Raw genomic sequence first — 20,992 nt, forward strand, 5'->3', positions numbered from 1 at the left:
GGTCTCAAACTCCTGGGCTCAAGCGATGAGCCCACCTTGGCCTCCCAAAGTGCTAGGATTACAGGTATGAGCCACCACGCCCATTGGCTACTCACTAATTCTGTGAGTGGAAAACAAAATACATCAGGGAATAACAGGAACTGTAAAACTTTTAGTGACCGCTGTGCATTCTGTAGAAGATACTTTATGCTATCTTTGTATGAAAAAAGTAAATCTAAGCATTAGAAAAAATTCTCTCCAAATTAAATATAGTATTCCACATGATTCAGCAATTCCATTTCTGGGTCATGCCTGAAAGAACTGAAGTCAGATATTTGCAGACCAATATTCCTGGCAGCATTATACACATACCCAAAAGGCAAAAACAACTCAAATGTTTGTGAAGGAATGGATGATAAAATGTGGTATAGGCTGGGTGTGGTGGCTCACGCCGGTAATCCTAGCACTTTGGGAGGCCGAGGTGGGTGGAACACTTGAGGTCAGTAGTTTGAAACCAGCCTGGGCAACATGATAAAACCCAGTCTCTACTAAAAACACACAAAAAAATTAGCTGGGCGTGATGGTGGGTGCCTGGAATCCCAGCTATTCGGGAGGCTGAGGCAGGAGAATTGCTTGAACCCGGGAGGCGGAGGTTGCAGTGAGCCGAGATCGCACCACTGCACTCCAGTCTGGGCGACAGAGCAAGACTCTGTCTCAAAAAAAAAAATAAATTAAATTAAAAAACAAAAAACAAAAGACATGGTATAGAAACAACAGAGTATCAATCTGCTTTAAAAAAGAATCGCATTCTGATATACACAACACAGATGAACCTTGAGGACACCATGCTGAGTGAAATCAGTCACAAAAGAACAATTTTTTTTTTTTTTTGAGGTGGAGTCTCGCTCTGTCACCCAGGCTGTAGTGCAGTGGTGCAATCTTGGCTCACTGCAACCTCTGCCTCCCAGGTTCAAGCAATTCTCCTGCCTCAGCCTCCCAAGTAGCTGGGATTACAGGTGCATGCCACCACGACCGGCTAATTTTCGTATTTTTATTTATTTATTTATTTATTTTTTATTTTATTTTGTTTTTTGAAACAGAGTTTTGCTCTTGTTGCCCAGGCTAGAGTACAATGGCGCCATCTCAGCTCACTGCAACCTCCGCCTCCTAGGTTCAAGGGTTCAAGCGATGGTCCTGCCTCAGCCTCCCGAGTAGCTGGGACTACAGGCGTGCACCATCACGCCTGGCTACTTTTTATATTTTTAGTAGAGACGGGGTTCCACCATATTGGCCAGGCTGGTCTTGAACTCCTGACCTCATGATCTGCCCACCTCGGCCACCCAAAGTGCTGGGATTACAGGCGTGAGCCACCGCGCCTGGCCTGACTTTTTATATTTTTAGTAGAGATGGCATTTCACCATGTTGGCCAGGCTGGTCTTGAACTCCTGACCTCAGGTGATCCACCCGCCTTGGCCTCCCAAAGTGCTGAGATTGCAGGCATGAGCCACTGCACCTGGCCTACAAAAGAACAAATATTTTATGATTCCCCTTAAATAAGGTACCTAGAGTAGTCAAACTCATAGGGATAGAAAGTACAATGACAGTTGCAAGGGCTAAAGGGAGGGGAGAAAGGGAGTTATTGTTTAATGGGTGCAGAGTTTGGGAAGCTGAAAAAGTTCTGCGCATGGATAATACTGATGGCTGCACAACACTGTGAATGTACTTAATGCCACTGAACTGTACCCTTAAAAATGGTTAAGATGGTACATTTTGTGTTATGTATATAAAAAAACATGTATTTTACAAAACCATTACTGTTAAAATCCTTAAAAAGACAGAGCAGGCTGGGCGTTAGGGGCTCACACCTGTAACTCTAGCACTTTGGGAGGCCAAGACAGGAGGATTGCTTGAGCCCAGGAGTTTGAGATCAGCCTGAGCAACACAGCTAGACCCTATCTCTAGAAAAAATAAAAAACAACAACAAAAAAATTAACTCAGTGTGGCAGTGCACATCTCTGGTACCAGCTACTTGACAGGCTGAGGCAGGAAGGTCGCTTGAGCCTGGGAGGTCCAGGTTGCAGTGAGCTGTGTTCATACCAGTGCACTTTGGCTTGGGCAACAGAGCAAGACCCTATCTTGAAAAAAAAAAAAGCAATCTTACATTCAAATTTAGTATTGCTAAAAACATAAAACATATAAAGGACAAAAATATAAATACACCCAAAATAATATTTCATTACTTTTTTTAAGCCACTAATCATTTCTTTTTTTTTTTTTTTAATAGAGACAGATCTTACAATGTTACCCAGGTTGGTCTCGAACTCCTGGCCTCAAGTGATCCTCCTGTCTTGGCCTCCCAAAGTGCTGGGATTACAGGCATGAGCCACTAGGCCCAGCTACTAATAATATTTTTTATGAAGCATCCAGTATGCATATATACAATGCTCCCAAATTTCAGAATTTTTTTCCCAAATGCTGGGTTATTTTAGCACATGAAAAGGCTCTGATATGTTTCCATATAATTATAGTAAACACTTTATTTTTAATTATTTATTTCTCCCAAAGGACACATTTTTATGAAGATACAAAATACATGTTAATTCTTTATGTCATATTTTTATTCCAATAATTCATACTCATATTTCAGAAATGCTATGAAAATTTCTGAACAGTTCACTCTAAAACTGGTCCTAAATAACAGAGGTTACCAAAAGGCTGACAACTAGAGAGTTAGCCTCTTGTTCTGAGAAAAATGCAGTAACTACTCAACTGCAAAAGCCACTAAAACGGTGGTTCTAACCAGAATTTTATTTGTTCTGGATACAAGTTTCCTGTTTCTGCTGTTTTGTTATTTATTTTATTTATTTATTTTTATTTAATAAACACATAACACATTCTATGTGCTGGTCAGGCACTGGTCTAAGTGCTTTACAACAGTAATGGTATCTTTTCATAAAAAGAAGTGCTAACTATGGTCCAGCATATCACTTTTTGTTTTGTTAGAGCTTTACTGTCCTGTTTGACTGTCCCAAGGTCTCAAAGATGTTCTCCTACATTCCTCCTCTAAGAGCTTTATAGTTTTGCTTTTCACTTTTATATATTCGATCTATCTGGAATTACATTTTATATACAGTATGATGTTAAGATGCCCATTTTTCCTATAGAGATATAAATTATCTAGTAATTATTGAAAAGTCTATCCTTTCTCACTGTATTACAACTCCACCTTTGCCATAAATCACATGAACTGTATATGTATGGATCTGTTTCTAGACCACTGGCTGATTTATATTTCCTTGTGTCAAAAAGTCTTAATTCTGTGTTTTTAAAGAGCATAAAAATAACCTCGAGAGCTTGGTAAAACACAGAGTTCTTGGCTCCAACCTCAAAGGTTCTGATTGAATAGGGTTTAGGGTGGAGCCGGAGAAATTCCATTTCTAACAAGCTCCCAGGTGACGCTGATGCTGCTGGTCCAGGGACCCCAATTTGACAAGCACTGTCTTAAAATGGGTCTTGCTAACTGACAATAGAAGTCTTCCCCTACAGCTCTGTTCTTCAAGACTGCCTGAGCTATATCCTTAGCCCTCTGCATTTCCATATGAATTTCAAAGTCAGCTTTAGTTCCATGAAAAAACAACAGAAACAATAAAAACAACAAATTCAAACTGCTGGGACTTTCTTAAGGATTGATTAATTATGTAGGTTAATTTGGAAAGACTTGAAATTTTAAAACATGAAGTCCTCCATGAACAAGACATATCCCTCCATTTATTTACATCTTCATTAATTTATCTTAATTATGTTTTATAGATTTTTTTTTTTTTTTTTTTTTTTACAGAGTCTCACTCTGTTACCCAGGCTGGAGTACAGTGGTGCCATCTCAGCCCACTGCAACCTCCGCCTCCTGGGTTCATGCGATTCTCCTGCCTCAGCCTCCCAAGTAGCTGGGATTACAGGCGTTCACCATGACGCCTGGCTAATTTTTTTTTTTGTATTTTTAGCAGAGACGGGATTTTACCATGTTGGCCAGGCTGGTCTTGAATTCCTGACCTCAAGTGATCTGCCTACCTCGGCCTCCCAAAGTGCTGGGATTACAGGTGTAAGCCACCGTGCCCAGACAGATTTTTAGTATAGAGATCTTATAAATCTTTTGATAGGCTTATTCCTGGGAATTTGATGTTTTTTGACACTATTACAAATGCTTCTTTTCTCTTTTTCATTTTTAAAAACTGTGGTTAAAATACATATAACATAAAATATACCATTTTAACAACTTTTAAACACACAGTACAATAATGTTAAGTACATTCACATTATTGTACAACCAGTCTCCAGAACTCCTTTCATCTTGTAGCTGAAACTCTATACCCATTAAACAACTCCCAATCCCCCTTCCCCCAACCCCTAGCAACCCGTACTGCTTTTTGGTTCTATGAATTTTGACTACTCTAGGCACTTTATGTGGAATTACATAGTTGTAAATGCTATCTTATTTTTAACCATGGATTCTATTAACTGTGGTAATTTGATGACGTATCAGCTCACTAAATTATAAGTATTTGGTTAAAAATCAAAATGGGTTTGAAAAAGAACCCTAAGAAAGTTGGTGGATTCATAAATCCCCGCTTTCATGGCTGGGTGCGGTTGTTCACACCTGTAATCCCAGCATTTTGGGAGGCCGAGACGGGCAGAACACTTCAGCCCAGGAGTTCAAGACCAGCCTGAGCAACATGGGGAGACCTGTCTCTACAAAACAAACAAACAACAAAAAAAACCTAAAAAATTAAAAAATAAAATCCCCACTTTCAGAATTCTTCACTGCTGAAGAACCTCATGCCATTTGCAACCATGTACTTATCCATGAGATGGAATTTCCACCACTTTTACACATCAAAACAAAGGCCAGAAACCACTTACAAATGAGTGATAACATTTGTGTGCCTGTCTTAGGAAAAGTTCTCTCATTTCTTACCTCTCATTGACCAAAATCCATAAAAGGTGACCCATCGAACCAGTAAACTTTTACAAGTATATAATTTTTCATATACTTTTATTATTTTTATGATTGTTGTGAATAGCGAAATAAACTTTAGTAATATTTATTTTATTCATAGTTATAATGTTTTATAAATTAAAGAATCAATTTAGCAATTGTTGATAAGGTATGTAAGAGGATATTTTGAGAACAAAAGAGAGGCATTCATTGAAGATTAAGAGATGCAGGCCAGGCGCGGTGGCTCACGCCTATAATCCCCGCACTTTGAGAGGCTGAGGTGGGTTGATCATCTGAGGTCAGGAGATCAAGACCAGCCTGGGCAACATGGTGAAACTCTTGTCTCTACTAAAAATACAAAAATAAGCTGGGCGTGGTGGCATGTGCCTGTAATCCCAGCTACTTGGGAGACTGAGGCAGGAGAATCACTTGAACCTGGGAGGCGGAGGTTGCAGTGAGCCGAGACTGCACCACTGCACTCCAGCCTGGGGAACAGAGCGAGACTCTGTCTCAGAAAAAAAAGAAAAGTAAATATTCATATGATGACGAGCTATATATGTACATAAGAGGGACTTATTATTTTATTCAGCAAACAATTTCCCACTGTATGGGCATTTCCCTCATGCCCCAGAAAAGTAGCAAAGAAAATTCTGTACCACCATCAAAGAGGATTTAGAGTGTTGTTTCTATTAAAAACAAATTTCCTTTTCATTCTTATCACTACACATTTCAAATAATCTCCTTCCAAAGGTCACTAGGATCTCTTCAGATGACACACAACCAGGCTACTCCTTTAAACAATGAAAGAGCTTTCAGATAGCTGCTTTTTCCACACATAAATCAAAGCCAGCTCGGAGCTCTCCTTGTGCATGATTGTTTGGCTACACTAAAGCCAAATCGAAGGATGCCCACCCAGGTCATACTGACCTCCCGAAGCAAGGAACAAAGAAATACTATAAAAAGCACAACTACCCCTGCTTTTTCATTATCTACTTAAAAAAGCATTCATTTTTGAAATCAGTACCAAATGACAGTAAGTTTAAAATTCCAAGTTTAATCTATAAATAATTCTCAGTAGAAGTGGAAGAGCAACCCAAATCCCCTATCCTTGCGAGGGAGGTCATTTAAAAACTTGCTCAAATCTATTTTTCCCTAAATCTCACTATTACCCTCAATGAAAGGACCCATATACAACTTACATTCTCCCATCTCCTTGCCTTTGCTTATACTATATCACTCCATCTAAACCCTATCTGTTGTTCAAGTTGCAACTCAAGTCCTCCCCAAGTGAACAAAGCCTTCTTTGACTGCTCAGTCCTAAATATTGTCTTCCTTTCTTAGCAACTAGGGGATATCTTTATCTGTGCTATCGATTTGTAGTTTAAACTGCCTAGTATTGCTAAGTACAGTTTCATAAATTTATCTGACCTGGGAAGAAAACATCAGAATTCCAACTGATTCCCAACTAAGATAATGAAAATGCCTTTAAAAAAATGATATATCTTAAGCAACTTGTATTCATTAAAGAACATATGTATCTTCCTTTATCCATAAAGCCAAAATATACTGACTGACCCCTTCGTCTGTGACTTTTCTCTTCTTAAAAGTCCTTCTTGATCTAGAATCCTCACATATCTATTAGTCCATCTTTCCTTCTCACTGCCATTCTTCTCCAACTGTGGTTGTCAAAGCCTTTTCTGTTTCTATTAAGATAATCATTTGGTTTTTCTCCTTTGCTCTATTAATAAGGTGAATTGCATTGTTTCATATTAAACAAATTCAACACCTTTCATTATAAAAACTCTTAGTAAACTAGGAATAGAAGAGAATATCAACCTGATTAAGTGTATCTAACTAAAATCATTAATGGTGAAAAGTAGTCTTTCTCCCCTAAGCTCAGAAAAAAGGGAAGATTGTCTGCTTTCTTCACTTCTCTTCTCGTTGAACTAGAATCCCAGTAGTGCAATAGATAAGAAGATATGAAGAAATAAAAGGTATACAGATTGGAAATTAGGATATAAACTACCTTTATGCATAGGTGACATGTTTATATCATAGAAAAACTTGTCGAAAACAGCTGTGCCCATCCCATTCTTAGTCTCTTAACCTGCTTTATAGTTCTCCTCAGCACTTCATGAAATAGCTGGTTCTCTCTTTGTCTACTCTGTATTTGGCATAAACTCCAGAACAGAAAAGGCTTTGTTTACTGCTATATCCCCAATGACTAGTACAATACCCGTATATATTATTTAGTAGATATATATATTAGCTGAATCAATAAATGAAAAGTACATAATATGTTTTTATATGCCCTTTAAAATTTGTTAACACTTTGTTAACACTTTGTCAATTCCTTTACAGCACATGTAATAAATAATGAGGAACATTTCCACAGTTACCTAAAACACACATAATAAGATGATGCACACCAAAGACTTCGGAGGATACTGAAGTGGGAAAATAAAACACGCAACCAGAGGACTCATACGACTAACACCTAACCAGTTCCAACAGGGTGTGTAGGAAATAGTAATGTGGAAAATTTATATTACAGTACAAAATAAGCTAGCTTTTTTTGTTTTGTTGTGTTTTGTTTTGTTTTGTTTGTTTTTCAGGCAGAGTCTCGCTCTCTGTCACCCAGGCTGAAGTACAGTGTGGCTCACTGCAACCTCTGCCTTCCGAGTTGAGGCGGTTCTCCTTCTCTGCCTCCAGAGTAGCTGGGGTTACAGACACGTGCCACCACACCCGGGTAATTTTTGTATTTTTGGTAGAGACACGGTTTCACCATGTTGGCCAGGCTGGTCCGAACTCCTGACCTCAAGTGATCCACCTGCCTCGGCCTCTCAAAGTGCTGAGATTACAGGCATGAGCCACCTCACCCGGCCACAATCTACCTTTTCTTTCTAGCCAGTAAAAGTATTTTATTTTGCCTTATCTGAAAAATAACAAAGGAAGAAAACATCAGGTCTTTATTAACTTTATTTCCTTACACCATAATCCCCCGGAATTCTCTGTAATGAGGTAACTGTCCAGAGAGTCCACTAAAACTGTCCTAGAAGTAACCAATGCACTCTTAATTGTCCAATCCAGTGGTCTCTTCTCTGTCCACATTTATCTCCTGACTGCTCTACACTGTTGAATACTGATGAGCACACCATGCTCTTGACACCTCTCTAACCCATGATCTCCTGGTCCTGCTCCCAGCTCTCTTTTTCACCGCAATCATGTAGGCATAGCCCTCAATTTTAGGCATAAGAGTTGCAGACTCTATCAGCAGCAAGATACATGTGACTTAGAAACTAAAATAAGATTTTTCTCCACTTTATTTCCTTAGGTGGCAGTGTTTCAACATAAACAATCTAAGGCAAGACCATACCAGAGGAAATAATTTACCAGGAAAAAAATGAAATAGAAGAGAAAAAGACATTACTCACTGATGTAAATGCCAGAAGCTCCTCTTCAGTTAATTTATGCACTGGGTTATTCTTTTGAAAATTCGTGCTTTAAATTAAGAAAAAAGGTAAATTAAGATGCATGTTGCAGCTAATGAAATACAATTTTTAAAAAGCAAAGTAAACTGCTATATTTTATATATTTGAAAGCAGATATTTAAATATTATGGGGGCCGGGCGCGGTGGCTCACGCCTGTAATCCCAACACTTTGGGAGGCTGAGGCGGGCAAATCACGAGGTCAGGAGATTCAGAACATCCTGGCTAACAAGGTGAAATCCCGTCTCTACTAAAAATACAAAAACTTAGCCAGGTGTGGTGGCGGGCACCTGTAGTCCCAGCTACTCAGGAGGCTGAGGCAAGAGAATGGCGTGAACCTGGGAGGCGGAGCTTGCAGTGAGCCGAGATCGCACCACTGCACTCCAGCCTGGGCGACAGAGTGAGACTCTGTCTCAAAAAAAAAAAAATACATATATATATATATAAAAAATGGCATTATATACAAATGTGGAGTTTATCAAAGATAAGCATAACAATAAAATGCTGACAAATAAAATGTGATTGGTGTACTAAATGTCAGCATAATTTATCTTTTTTTTTCTTTGTTTTTTTTGAGACAGGGCTCACTGTGTCACCCAGGTGGGAGTGCAGTGGCACACACCTGGCTCATTGCAACCTCCACCTCCTGAGTTCAAGGGATCCTCCCAGTTCAGCCTCCCGAGTAACCAGGACTACAGGGATACGCCACCATTCCCAGCTAATTTTTCTATTTTTTGTAGAAACATAGTTTCACTGTGCTGTCCAGGCTGGTCTTGAACTCCTGGACTCAAGTGATTGCCCACCTCAGTCTCCCAAAGTGTTGGGATTACAGGCATGTGACACTGTGCAGCCAACATAATTTATCCTCCTAGGAAAAAAGAAATTCAATATGTGCCACTCAGCAAAGAAAATAAAAAGAATTATTATGACACCGAGTCTTATTTATTAAACTCATGCTAAAAAAACAATGTTTTTATAACAGCTGTCAAGAAGGCAGAACAACAGGCATTCTTAGATCTTGCTGATCCAGGATCAATTACATTATTGGTAGAATCATTTTAGAAAACAATTTGGGCTGGGCACGGTGGCTCATGCCTGTAATCCCAGCACTTTGGGAGGCCAATGCAGGCGAATCATGAGGTCAAGAGATCGAGACCATCCTGGCCAACATGGTGAAACCACATCTCTACTAAAAATACAAAAAATTAGCTGGGCGTGGTGGCGCACACCTATAGTCCCAGCTACTCAGGAGGCTGAGGCAGGAGGATTGCTTGAACTCATGAGGCAGAGGTTGCAGTGAGCCAAGATTGCGCCATTGCACTCCAGCCTGGGTGACAGAGCAAGACTCCATCTCAAAAAAAAAGAAAGAAACAATTTGGCACTATCTTTGTGAACATTCATATATAGTCGACTCTATATCTCTAGATATAGAGCCCAGAGAAATTCTTGAACTGATATATCAAGAACGAGATACATAAATATCCATAGTACTATTGTGTATAACAGGAAAAATCTGGAAACCATCCAAATGCCCAAAAGGAAAATGACCAACTGTTGTATAATCATCCAACAGAATGCTATACTACAAAATAAATTGCAGCTACATATAACAACATGAATCACAGGAATACAATAATGAGAGAAAATAAGCACATCACAGAGGACTATATGTTTATTATAAGATACCACTTTTATAAAGCTCAAAAACAAGCAAATTTAAGCAACTGACTTACAAGCATACAAAACATGAAATTAAAATTTTTTTAAAAAGGCAACAAAATCACAAACATGAGATTCAGAATAACAGTTGACTTTTCACCAGTGTTAGTTTTATTATTAGACTATTCCAAATGGAATATTAAATATTCTTAATATATGGAATATATGAAATATTCCACATATAATTATAATATATATGGAATATATATATGTGGACATATATATGGAATGTAATTCCAAATATTCCATATATTAATTTAACAAATTTTAAAGGGCATATAAATGTATATAAATATTCCATACATTAAGAATGAAAACAGGCCAGGCCCGGCAGCTAATGCATATAATCCCAGCACTTAGGGAGGCTGAGGCAGGTGGATCACGAGGTCAGGAGTTCAAGACCAGCCTGGCCAAGATGGTGAAACCCCATCTCTACTAAAAATACAAAAATTAGCCAGGCATTGTGGCAAGTGCCTGTAATCTCAGCTACTCGGGAGACGGAGGCAGAGAACTGCTTGAACCTGAGAGGCAGAGGTTACAGTGAGCCAAGATCGTGCCACTGCCCTCCCGCCTGGGCAAAAGAGCAAGAATCCATCTGAAAAAAAAAAAATGAAAATACTGCCTTATAAAATAGTAACATATCCTTATAATTTTCAATACTGTTTAAGGATTTTATAATGACTATAAATTGTTTATATAATAATTTTTAAATGAACCAATTTTTAGTGTTGGAAAAGAAAAAAATCAATGAATGGAAGAGGAAAGAACTATGAAATGATTTTTTTAAAAACACCTACAAGACAAACACACATGAATGCATACAAGCAGTCAGGTAGAATGAAGTGTAAGAGAGGTGGGGCAAGTTCCAGCATTTCATCTTCAGGTAAAAATCCAACTCAAGCAGGAGGCCAGTGAACAGCAAGAGTCTAGGGAAGGAGCCTGAAGCTATCCCCACTGTTGTGCCAATCTACTATGTATAAGAATTCACCTTCTCAGGCTAGGCACAGTGGCTCACGGCTATAATCCCAGCACTTTGGGAGGCTGAGGCGAGTAGATCACCTGAGGTCAGGAGTTCGAGACCAGCTTGGCCAACATGGTGAAACCCTGTCTCTACTAAAAATACAAAACTTAGCTGAGCACGGTGGCGGGCGCCTGTAATCCCAGCTACTCAGGAGGCTGAGGCAAGAGAATCGTTTGAACCTGGAAGTTGGAGGTTGCAGTGAGTCAAGATTGCACCATTGCACTCCAGCCTGGGACGACAGAGCGAGACTCTGTCTCAAAAAAAAAAAAAAAAAAAACAACATTCTGTCACTGGAATCAATAATGTTACAGGAAAATTGCTTTGGATTTAGAAACAGAACTCTGTATGTGTGATCCATTTTAAAATAAAAAGGAACTGTAGAACTGAATTCAACTTTTATATAAATGAAAACTTACTGCTGCATATATGAAGTAAAATGCTACGTGGTGAACACTAAAGGGTGAGTTCTACTGAATTAAAAGAATAAGATTTTGGCTGGGCGCAGTGGCTCACCCCTGTAATCCTAGTACTTTGGGAGGCCAAGGCAGGTGGATCACCTGATGTCAGGAGTTCAAGACCACCTGGTCAACAGGGTGAAACCCCGTCTCTATTAAAAATACAAAAATTAGCCAGGTGTGGTGGCACATGCCTGTAATCCTAGCTGCTTGGGAGGCTGAGGCAGGAGAACTGCTTGAACCTGGGAGGCCAAGGTTGCAGTGAGCCAAGATTGCACCACTGCACTCCAGCCTGGGCGACAGTGCAAGACTATCTCCAAAAAAAAAAAAAAAAAAAAAAGAACAAGATTTTTTTCAAATGCTCCCTTTCTTAAATTGCCTATTACTAATTTAACTGGTATCAATATTATAGCTTTATGGGGGATTCTATTTTGAACATCAATAAATCTTTTGATGACAAATGGGATATTCATTTAGTCTAAAAGTACCTTTCAAAGAAGTTTTTTTTTTTTTTTTTTGAGACAGAGTTTCACTCTGTCACCCAGGCTGGAGTACAGTGGCGTGATCTCGGCTCACTGCAATCTCCACCTCCCAGGTTCAAGCAATTCTCCTGCCTCAGGCTCCCGAGTAACTGGGATTACAAGCGCCCACCACCACACCTGGCTAATTTTTGTGTTTTTAGTAGAGATGGGATTTCACTATGTTGGCCAGGCTGGTCTTGAACTCCTAACCTTGGGTGATCCACCCGCTTCGGCTTCCCAAAGTGCTGGGATTACAGGAGTAAGCCACTGTGCCTGGCCAATAAAATGTTAATTAAAAAATAAAAGAATAACTTTGGAGAAGCCTAGCAAACACCACTTTAATCATGTGATCAAAGTTAACATCACCAGTAGAGGGGCAAACCCAAATCATATTCTACTTGCTAGGATGCAATGAGAATAACAAAACTTCATTTCTCTGAAATCCCAGCTAAAAACGCATAAAGTAGCTGGGTGCAGTGGCTCATGCCTATAATCCCAGCACTCTGGGAGATCGAGGTGGGCGGATCAGCTGAGGTCAGGAGTTTGAGACCAGCCTGGACAACATGGTGAAACCCCATCTCTACTAAAAATCCAAAAAAATTAGCCGGACATGGTGGTGTGCGCCTGTAATCCCAGCTACTCAGAAGGCTGAGGCAAGAGAATCGCTTGAGCCCGGGAGGCGGAGGTTGCAGTGAGCCGAGATCATGTCATTGCACTCCAGCCTAGGCAACAATAGCAAAACTCCATCTCAGAGGGAAAAAAAAATGCATAAGGTGAATCCAACTATTACAAAAAAAAAAAAAAATCAGACAAACTCAAATTGAGGGAAAGTCTAAAAATAATGGACTTGTAAATTTCAAGTGTCAAGATCATGCAAGTCAAGCAAAAATGAGGAACTATTCCAGACTGATAAAGACTAAAGAGACATGACAACTAAATGTGACACATATATTCTAGACTGGATCTTCTGCTCTAAAAGAGAGTATCTGGACAACTAGCAAAATTTGAATGGGGTCTGAGAATTAAATGATAGCAAAGTATGAATGTTAACTTTCTGATTTTGATAGCTGTATTGTGACTATGTACAAATTATTGTTGGAAATATACACCAAATTCTTCAGGAATGATACAGTATCACATTGGAAACTTATTCTTAAAAGTTATTTGTATTGCCCTGCCCTTAAACATTTTTCACAAATTTGATATTATTTCTAATCAGAAAAAAAAGGAAAAACTATTTCGACCACAGATAAGATTCTACAGTATTAAAAAATAATCCTATCCTTTGAAATTTAAATATCCTCAAATCTCAAAATAGTCATTCTCACCTGTCTTTAACATTTTATTAAGAATCTACTCCTAGCTAAAGTTAAACAAAGAAATTGTGCTTATAAAGGAAACAGAAGAATACATATACCAACTCATAGGAGATTCGTAATGTCTAGTCCTTTAATTGGCTCTCCAAGTATTTCCTCTTGATCTTCATAAGCACTACAAAATTCCCTATTCATCCAGAACTCTTGGAACCTCCTTGAATGAAGATTCTCCACACATAAGAGAATCAATATGCAAAGTGTTCAAAGTAGCCAAGTCAGTCATTAACTTACCAGATTCCAAGGATAATAGCGAGCTCTTCAGCACACAGATCCGGCATCTGGAACTGTTCACAATCTGCTAACTTTATGTCATTCAGAATGGTGTCATCATTGAGCTCAAGATTCTAGTGGAATACAAAAGAAAATACTTAGACCAAAAATTAAATTTTATTCATTCACCAAAATGGCATGTAATAGATTGCTAGAAAGGATAAAGTTAACTTACCTTGTCTACCTATGGTCAATAGGCTGTTTCTTGTGAAACACATATTTGGAAACAATTTACCTTCCAGAAATGAAAGATGTGCCATTCTATACCTCAAGAATGCACTAACAATGACAATAATAGGGAATAACAGCTATCATTCATTGAGCCAAGTATGCAAAAGCCCCTCTGCAGATAACTTTACATTTTTCAAATTCATCCTCACAATAAATCACAGACAATAGGCATTTCTATCCCTATTTATTGATGAAAAACAAAGAATCAGATACTTGAAGCTCATCCAAGATCACACTCAAAGTATGTGACAGCATCAGGATTCAAAACTGGATCTTTCTATTCTGCCTCTAAATTCTAATCAAAAATATCAACTTCCCAACTCTGTCTCAGCAATATAGTGCGATCAGTTGAGAAATTTCTCACAAATAGCTTATTATCAAGATGGAAATGCCAAACTGACAAGTTCGTTCTAAAATTTATATGGAAATGCAAATGATCGACAATAACCAAAACAATTTTAAAAAGAATAAAATACAAGGAAGTACTTGATTTCAAGAATACTATAAAGCCCAGACAGTATGGTACTGGCATAAAGACAGACATATAAAGTGAATGGAACACAATACAGTCCAAAATGTTAGACCCATGCATATGTGATAGATTGATTTTCAGTAAAAGTACCTAGGTTCAGTAGATAAAGCCTTCCAATAAATGATATTAGAGAACTTTGGGAGGCCAAGGTGGGAGGAAGCTTGTGGCCAAGAGTTTGAGACCAGCCTGGGAAACACAGCAAGACCCTGTCTCTCCAAAAAAAAAGTAACTAAATGATGTCAGAACAACTGGATATCCATTTGTAAAAAAAAAAATGACCCTTCACGTTTATCTCAATCATATACAAAAATTAAATCAAAATTAATCACAGACCTTAATACAGAAGTTAAAACTAAAAATACTTCTAGAATAAAACATTAAAAAAAAATATTTGTAACCTTGAGATGGAAAGGCATCAGTTCTTAATTAGGACACAAAAAGCATGAATTATAAGAGAAAAACTTCATAAATTGGACTTCATCAGAATAAAAACTTCTGTTCTCTGAAAACATTGTTAAGAAGACAAAATGTCAAGCTCCAGATCCAAATATATTGACAAAACATGTATCTGAAAAGGGACTTGTATCCAGAATATGGAGAACGCTTAGAACTCAATAAGAAGACAAACAACCCAAATGAAAAATGGGCAAAAGAGGCCAGGCATGGTGGCTCACGCCTGTAATCCCAGCACTTTAGGAGGCCAAGGTGGGTGGATCACTTGAGGTCAGGAGTTCAAGACCAGCCTGGCAAACATGGTAAAACCCCATCTCTACCAAAAATACAAAAATCGCCAGGCATTGTGGCATGTACCTGTACTCCCAGCTACTCGGGAGGCTGAGACAGGAGAATTGCTTGAACCCGAGAGGTGGAGGTTGCAGTAAGCTGAGATCTTGCCACTGCACTCCAGCCTACGCAATAGAGCGAGACTCCATTTCAAAAATAAAAAGAGAAGAGAGAAAAAAAAAAAACTTATGTTCACACAAAGACTTATATACATATTTTCTAGGCAGGTTTATTAGTAATAGCTGCTAGAAATAACTTAAATGTCCACCAACAGTTCATATTGGTATTTCAACATGGATGAATCTTAAAACCATTAAGCCAGACACAAAAGATTACATACCATATGATTCCATTTATTGGAAATTCTAGAAAAGACAGATCTAATCTATGACAGAAAGCAGATTAGAGAGCAACTGACTGCAAAGAACTATGGGGGCACTCTTTGGAGAAACTTTTTTTCATTATAGTGGTGGTTACATGCGTCTAATTGTTAAATCTCAACAAAGTGTAATTCAAATTGGTATACTTTATGTAAATTATTCCTCAATAATCTTGGGTGAATTTTTTTTCTAATTCAACAAAAAAACAAGGAAGACTTTAGGAGCTAAATGAAGCTAGACAGAAGCTGGGCGTGGTGGCTCATGCCTGTAATCCCAGCACTTTGAGAGGCTAAGGTGGGTGGATCACCCGACGTCAGGAGTTCGAGACCAGCCTGGCCAGCATGGTGAAGCCCTGTCTTTACTAAAAATACAATTCTCCGGGCATAGTGGCATGTGGCTGTAGTCCCCGCTACTTGGAGACTAAGGCAGGCTACAGAATGAGACACCATCTCAAAAAAAAATAAAATATATATTTTCACATTGTAACATTTCTTTTTTTTTTGGAGACAGTCTCACTTAGTCACCCAGGCTGGAGTGCAGTGGTGTGATCTCGGCTCACTGCAACCTCCACCTCCCGGGTTCAAGCGATTCTCCTGCCTCAGCCTCCCAAGTAGCTGGAATTACAGGCACACACCACCACCCCCAGATAATCTTCTCTATTTTTAGTAGAGACGGGGTTTCGGCATGTTGGCCAGGTTGGTCTCGAAATCCTGACCTCAAGTGATCCTCCCACCTCGGCCTCCCAAAGTGCTGGGACTACAGGCGTGAGCTACCACACGGAGCCACATTGTAACATTTCCAATCAGGATATATTTTGTAATCACTATAAATGGTATAGTAGTGTTCTTTCCTTTTCCTGAAAAATGGTTATTAAACAGCTGGTGTATATTACAATCTAATAATGTGTTTGACACAAGGAAATATGATATATAACCAACTTAACAAACAATTATCTTCCACCCATGAGAATAAAGCTATGTTTCTATATAATCCATACCTACATCATACAACTTGTACTCTCCATCTTCAAGTAGTAATTAACAAAGACCCTAAGATTATCTGAAAGTATTTTATTCACATATAAAAAGATTAAATTCTGGCCAGTGCAGTGGCTCACGCCTATAATACCAACAGTTTTGGGAGGCTGAGGCAAGTGGATGGCTTGAGCCTAGAAGTTCAAGACCAGCCTGGGCAACATGGTGAAACCCCACCTCTACCAAAAATACAAAAATTAACCAGTCTCACAACATGGTCTCTAAATAGATAAACAGGTAAAACTTTTTTTTTTTTTTTTTTTTTTTTGAGATGGAGTCGCACTCTGTCGCCCAGGCTGGAGTGCAGTGGCACAATCTCGGCTCACTGCAAGCTCCGCCTCCCGGGTTCACGCCATTCTCCTGCCTCAGCCTCCCAAGTAGCTGGGACTACAGGCACCCACCACCACACCCAGCTAATTTTTTGTATTTTTAGTAGAGATGGGTTTCACTATGTTAGCCAGGATGGTCTCGATCTCCCGACCTCATGATCCGTCCACCTCGGCCTCCCAAAGTGCTGGGATTACAGGCATGAGCCACCGCGCCCAGCCAAAATTTTTAAAATAAAATAAAATAATCCTGAAAAAATTTCTGATAGTCACATGTAATATGTTAAAAATGTTAACCATATTAACCCTGTAACGTGTTACATGGTTAATCCCAGCACTTCGGGAGTTGAAGCAGGAAGATTGCTTGAGCCCAGGAGTTTGAAACAAACCTGGGCAATATAGTGAGACATCATCTCCATTTAGGAAGAAAGAAAGCAGCCGGGCGCGGTGGCTCAAGCCTGTAATCCCAGCACTTTGGGAGGCCAAGACGGGCAGATCACAAGGTCAGGAGATCGAGACCATCCTGGCTAACACAGTGAAACCCCGTCTCTACTAAAAAAACACAAAACAACTAGCCGGGCGTGGTGGCGGGCGCCTGTAGTCCCAGCTACTCGGAGGCTGAGGCAGGAGAATGGTGTGAACCTGGGAGGCGGAGCTTGCAGTGAGCTGAGATCTGGCCACTGCACTCCAGCCTGGGCGACAGAGCCAGACTCCATCTCAAAAAAAAAAAAAAAAAAAAAAAAAAAGAAGCAAGCAAACAAGCAAGCAAGAAAGAACAAGCAAGCAAAAAAAACATTAAATTCTGTATTAAATTGTACATCATTTTCATACATTCTCATAATACTCATCATATCCTATTTATCACCAGGAGATAATTTTCTTTTTTTTTTTTTTTTTTTTTTCAAAGGGAGTTTTGGTCTTGTTGCCCAGGCTGGAGTTCAATGGTGCAATTGCACTCATTGTTCATTGCAACCTCCACTTCCTGGGTCCAAGCAATTCTCCCACCTCAACCTCCCAAGTAGCTGGGATTACAGGCACACGCCACCACAACAGGCTAATTTTGTTTTTTTGGTTTTTTTTCTTTTTTTTTTTTTGAGACTGAGTCTTGCTCTGTCGCCCAGGCTGGAGTGCAGAGGCGTGATCTCGGCTCCCTGCAAGCTCCACCTCCCGGCTGGATTCACACCATTCTCCTGCCTCGGCCTCCGGAGTAGCTGGGACTACAGGCACCTACCACCATGCCCGGTTAATTTTTTTTGTAGTTTTAGTAGAGACAGTGTTTCACCATGTTAGCCAGGATGATCTCCTGACCTCGTGCACCCACCTTGGTCTCCCAAAGTGCTGGGATTACAGGTGTGAGCAATTGCACCTGGCCTAATTTTGCATTTTTAATAGAGACAGGGTTTCACTATTTTGGTCAGACTAGGCTCAAACTCCTGACCTCAAGTGATCCACCCACCTCAGCTTTCCAAATTGTTGGGATTACAGGCATGAGCCACCATGCCAGGCCAATCACTGGGAGATAATTTTCTATAGGACAACTCCACATCAAAAAACAACAAACACAGCAGGGCACGGTGGCTCACGCCTGTAATGCCAGCACTTTGGGAGGCCAAGACAGGCAGATCACCTGAGGTTGCAAGTTCGAGACCAGCCTGACCAACATGGAAAAACCCCATCTCTACTAAAAATACAAAATTAGCCGGGCGTGGTGATGCATGCCTGTAATCCCAGCTACTTGGGAGGCTGAGGCAGGAGAACTGCTTGAACCCGGGAGGCGAGGTTGCATTGAGCTGAGATCGCTCCACCACACTCCAGCCTGGGCAATAGAGTGAGACTCCGTCTCAAAAAACAAAAAAGAAAAAAAAGTAGTTGGGGGTTCCTTGGATCAGAAAACACATGCATAAATGCTAAAGAGCTTCATGGAAGCAGCTGGAGTGGACTATAATTAGGTAAACTGACCAAGAGTCATAATTCAAACTAAAGAAGAGAATTCATTAGACATGTCAAATAAACATACTAAGGCAGCCACCACCCAATAATGACAGAGAAACAAAAGCTCAATCACAAAACTAGTGAAAAGGAATTCTGATAATCTGTTTATATGTTTAGAAAAAGCCTAAGAGATTCCAAGAGAAGACAAACATAAGGAAATAAACATGACAGCAGATAGAAAAATTGGTCTCCACCCAGGATGCCTTTTGAATTTCTAAAAGAGGGGTAATATATAACTAACTGCATTACTAATTCATAGTTACTGAATCTTAGAAGAAAAGGACTATTTATCTCTATATACAGGTTAGGAAAAAAGAAGGTTTAAACACGGGTTCTCCCTGACCTATAAACCTTGAAAAGGCAAAAGAAAGAATAAAATGAAGTCCGTCCCCAACCCACTCAGTGTTTCTATGGTACTCACCTATTGAAATTGTTAGACTCAGGTATTAATTGAATGTAATAACTTGCAATCCTACTTGCCTTGGTTAAATGTTCCTGAGGAGTGGGTGCTGGAGTGAATTCACAATTTGAAAGGACATCCCCTTCCCTTCTTACATCTAGAATCAGTTGTGCCACATAATTTTCCTGGAACCGTGTTCTTTTTCCCAAAGCACCTGAAAAAACAATAAAATTATATCTACTGAGTTACGTATCAGATCTACTGTACAGTCATGGAGAGCAATATTTTCAAAGTGCTTTAGAGTTTTCAAGATATTTTCTCCATTTCACATAAGAAAGTACTGAGGCCCAGTCTCAGGTTTTAAATGACTTATAAAATTAAAAAGTCATTAAGCTCTGGTACCAGACTCAAACCCAGGATTTCTGCCACTAGATTCCACATACTAATTATTGCATCAAACTACCACCCTTAAAAAAAAAAAAAAAAAAAAAAGTAACACATTGAGTGTTGTGGGTAGAAGAACTATTATTATCTCTTTCTCACAGATGACAAAAACAAAAGTTCTAGAGAATACAATCACTTGTTCATGATCACAGGGCTTCTCAGCATCAGAACCAGAGCTGAAAGACAGGATCTTTTGGTTCTAAATCAACAGTTTATTACACTATCTGACTTCATGTAAGACCAAAATTTTTTCATTATGTCTCTGAAATAACTTGCTGCAGAATAGCTGTTTTCAAAACACTTTAAGGGAAGCAAAAGTTCCAACATCCACTCTCTGGACAAGGTCAGATTACAAAAACCCTTGATTACAGAGACCAGTCTAGGAAGTCTGGATTTTACCCTGTTATGAGTCTGGCTCTAAGCTATACATTAACCTTTTAAACATGTTATGCTAAATATAGACACTGAAATTGTTCAACACAGCTTACTATTTCATTTTTATTTTATTTATTTGTTGTTATGAGACGGAGTCTTGCACTGTCGCCAGGCTGTAGTGCAGCAGCACGATCTCGGCTCACTGCAACCTCCCACTCCCTGGTTCAAGTGAATCTCCTGCCTCAGCCTCCCGAGTAGCTGGGATTACAGGCTAGTGCCACTATGTCCAGCTGATTTTTGTATTTTTAGTGAGACGGGGTTTTGCCATGTTGGCCAGGATGGTCTCAATCTCCTGACCTCATGATCTGCCCGCCTCGGCCTCTCAAAGTGCTGGGATTACAAATGTAAGCCACAGCACCTGGCCACAGCTTACTTTTTATAGTAAGGCTATAGATGAGTGGAAAAAAAGAATAAACTGATTCTCGTATTTGTGAACACCACACTTGTATTTCTAAGTTCTTCAACCCTAACTTAGAAAACAAAATATGAAGAACTAGCTAGTAAATATACCAACAATTAAGTATTATGTCATCAAAAGTCCCAAGAAAAGCCTCCTAGGATCAAAATATTTAAAAACATAACTTCTGAAACTAACCTCACAAGATACATGAC

At 39.4% G+C, this 20,992-nt stretch overlaps 1 protein-coding gene across 1 annotated transcript in view; it reads right to left on the reverse strand.

Moving 5' to 3' along the window:
* The window catches only part of TTC27 (tetratricopeptide repeat domain 27), a 177,032-nt gene that overhangs the window by 118,097 nt on the left and 37,943 nt on the right, over positions 1-20,992 (reverse strand). The window contains exons 7-9 of the mRNA XM_001106562.4: positions 19,582-19,715; positions 13,785-13,897; positions 8,407-8,473 (exon numbers count right to left, since the gene is read on the reverse strand). Coding sequence (XP_001106562.2) covers positions 8,407-8,473; positions 13,785-13,897; positions 19,582-19,715 — 314 coding nt within the window. The remainder of the gene's footprint in view (positions 1-8,406; positions 8,474-13,784; positions 13,898-19,581; positions 19,716-20,992) is intronic.

Source organism: Macaca mulatta, chromosome 13 (genome assembly GCF_049350105.2).
Source record: "Macaca mulatta isolate MMU2019108-1 chromosome 13, T2T-MMU8v2.0, whole genome shotgun sequence".
Lineage (NCBI taxonomy): Eukaryota > Metazoa > Chordata > Mammalia > Primates > Cercopithecidae > Macaca > Macaca mulatta.